The sequence below is a fragment of the Haematobia irritans genome, chromosome 2, assembly GCF_050003625.1.
Source record: "Haematobia irritans isolate KBUSLIRL chromosome 2, ASM5000362v1, whole genome shotgun sequence".
Classification (NCBI taxonomy): Eukaryota; Metazoa; Arthropoda; class Insecta; order Diptera; family Muscidae; genus Haematobia; species Haematobia irritans.
In genome coordinates, this window is record NC_134398.1 from 73,392,532 (window position 1) to 73,395,942 (window position 3,411).

Consider the following 3,411-nt stretch of genomic DNA (forward strand, 5'->3'; position numbering starts at 1 on the left):
AATTAAAATAAAAAAAATCATACAATTGAATAATTTCTTCTACAATGTTTGTATTACAGAAAAAGGTGCTAAGAACTAAAAAATCTCGTGGAAGTGAGAAAGATGTGGGGGAATATACAATTGGGCAGAAACAAAATTTTGAGCATTCAGGTCGAAACCCTATGTTGTTAGCACCTATATTACCTGTTTATTTTCATAATTCATTATTATTGTAAATATATAAATAAATAAATACAATTTTGAGAACAATATTGTTTGGGAGAATTTTTTTTAAGCATATAATATTTTTGGGTGCAAAATGCTTCCAAACATATTATATGTTCATTGAATTTGGATGCAAAAATACAAAATGTTTGGAACTTAGACTACCCAAACATATATTGTTTAGACCAATATGGTTTCAAACATATTATATATTGGAAGAGATCAAACATATAAATGTTTGGGCAATACCCAAAAATATATATGCTTGAAGCAAAATATGTTTGGGAGTATATGTTACAGAAGCGATTTTTTGTGAGCGTGTAGATACAACTATCCTTCACTTACATCAGTTACAACAACTAAACACAACACATATTTTTGTTAGAGACAGCGAAACATCACTGCTATCGTCTGTTTTTAATATTGCACTGAGTGTGGATGCTGCTATGTAACCTGCGCGTTGTTCTTTTTCCCATCGCTTCTCCATATCATTTGTCTGTATATGTGAGCGATGTTGTCCGTGTCCGTTTTCTAATTTATTCTCCTCGTTGTTGGTACGTTGTTGATGTGTAACATTTCTAAGGTGTATCTTTTGCTCGTGTTGCTCTCTCGTTGCAAAACACGAACTCTATCAAAGTTTGGTTGGTGGTTTGTTGCTGCACAGTGTGTCGCTAGCGCAGTTTTTTGTAGCTTGCTGTTGTTATTCCGTATTTTTATGTCGGATTTATGTCCTGATAATCTTGTTTTTAATTTGTTTTTGGTAGTTCCTATATATATCATCTGACACTTCTCTTTTGATTTTCCATCGCACGGAATCTCATAAATGACGTTTGGGGTTTCGGATAAGGGGATGTTGTCTTTGGTATTGGTAAAAAGATTTTTTAGTGTATTGTTGGATTTATGAGCCAAGTTGTATTTATTTGTATCGAAAATATCGGACTTTGATATCCTTTCTGAGATCGTTGGTATGTATGTCAACGATTTGTATGATTTTGGATCTTTATTATCGTCCGTCTGTTCTGATGGAGGCTTGTAATTCGCTATTAACTTTTTTATGATGTTCGGGCGAAAATTGTTGTATTTCAAGATATCGTGTTGTTTTTTCTTGTTTTTTTGTTGGAATTGTTGATCGCTGATAGTTAGTGCTCTTTGGATTAGGTTTTTTGCTGTATTTATTATTATCTGTTTTGGATGGTTTGAGAAGAAGTTCATAATTCTTCCAGAAGCTGTGTTTTTTTGGTACCAGTCCATTGTAAGTTTTTCTTTGTCCCTGATGATTAATAAATCTAAATACGGCAATTTTTGTTGTTGTTCTAGCTCCATTGTAAACCGGATATTGTTGTGATAACTGTTAAGTGTTGTCAGAGTTTTTTCTATTTCCGTTTCCTTGACGATTGCAAATAAATCATCCACGTATTTCGTTATGAACTTCGGTCTTATTGTCAGTTTTTGCATACAGCTGTCTAGTAGTCTCTCCATTAATATGTCAGCGATAATTGGAGAGGTTGGTGATCCCATCGGTAAACCTTTCTTTTGTCTATATATCTTGTCGTCGTATTTGAAATATCTGTTGTCTATTATACAAAATTTCAATGTCTTTATGAATAATGCCTTTGTCATATTTGTGTGTGCTTCTATTTCGTCCCATCTTTCTTCTATAATCCTGAGGGCGAGGTCCACCGGTACACTGGGAAAAAGTGACACCACATCAAACGATATCAGTTTTTCGTCGTGTTTTATAGTCATATCTTTGATCTTATTTCTAAATTGTACCGAGTCCTTCATATTATATTTAGATCCTGTGGTAAGTTTTTTCAGTATATTTACCAGGAATTTACTCATTGCTGCTGATGGTGCGTTTACCGACGAACATATCGGCCTTAATGGGAAATTGTCTTTGTGTATTTTTGGTACGCCGTATAGTCTAGGGGCAGTTGCAATTTCCGTCTTCATTCTTCGTTTTTCAGATTCAGAAATGATATTATTCTTGAAAAGTTCATCTACTATTTCGTTGTTTTTCTTTTGTAGGCCTTGTGTTGGGTCCTTGTTTAGCCTTTGGTAGGACATGATATCCCCTACTATTTTCTGCATTCTGTCTTTGTAGTCTCTTTTCTCCATAGCCACAGTTACGTTACCCTTATCTGCGTTCAGGATTGAGATATTCTTGTGAGTTTTCAAGAATTTCCTGGTTCTGTACACTGTGTTCGAAACAAATCTATCTCTTCCGTTCAGGTTCATTTTGTTGAGATGATTTTCTAATGATGTAGCAAATTTTGTTCTGGCTCGTTCTTGTTGTTCCTTGTTGGTGTGTGTTTGTATTAAGTTTTCTCCATCAGCTATGTATTTAAAAAGTGGGAAATCATCTTTCTGTGTCGGTAGACCGAATTTTGGCCCAAGTGAGAGAAGCCACTATATGTCATCTGGGAATTCAGTACTTGTTTTATTGACGAACCATTTTTCGTTTATTTTTATGTCAAGATCAGATTTTTGTTTTTCTCTCAGTTTATTGAATTTAGCCTTTTGTATCTCTTTTGATTTTTCTTTTATTTTTTGTATGTTTTCCCCTTGTTTTTTCCAAAGGTCACTGCTTTCTTCAGTGGTGAGGTGTTGATTTAAACTCCTTTTTACGTTTTCCTCTTCGTCGTTGTAGTTCTTAAGTAAGTTATGTTTGTGTTTTATCAAAATGTTTAAAACTTTTTGTTGGAAATGTTCTATGTATGTGAATAAGGTTTTTTGTAAGTTATCTTTGGTTTTATGTGAATTTTCCAAGATAGTGTACATATTTTTCATAACCTTTTTGATGAAATCAGGAATTATGCCATGGTTTCGGCATCTAATAAGAAAAGTTATTGATGAGTGAATCTTTTCTATTTTCACTCTCAAGTTTTTGTATCTATTTATGTTCCTTCTGGTAGATACAGGTTTTTGTTTTAATTTATTATAAATCATTTTGGTTTTTGATTTGGTTTTATCCGGCGTGCTCTCCGTATTAACTTTTGATTTTTGTGCTTTTTCGATCTTTGTTTTTCAAATGAAAATTCTATGTTTTTTCGAGCTTGAGATCTATATGTTTTTTATTTATATTTTCTTCAATATTTCGCAATTTTCTTGAATTGCTTCTTCAGGAAGTATTGATCTATAATAAATTTATTATAATAAATTACATTAGTAGTATATACTAATTGCTACAATCTTATTCTAACATTT

General features: G+C 32.8%; 1 protein-coding gene across 1 annotated transcript; it reads right to left on the reverse strand.

Annotated features, from left to right (window-relative positions):
• Positions 1–735: 735 nt before the first annotated feature.
• Positions 736–2,442, reverse strand: LOC142224649 (uncharacterized). Its single transcript, XM_075294429.1, has one exon. It carries the CDS (start codon positions 2,440–2,442, stop codon positions 736–738), a length of 1,707 nt encoding a protein of 568 aa, XP_075150544.1.
• Between the last annotated feature and the right edge of the window lie 969 nt (positions 2,443–3,411).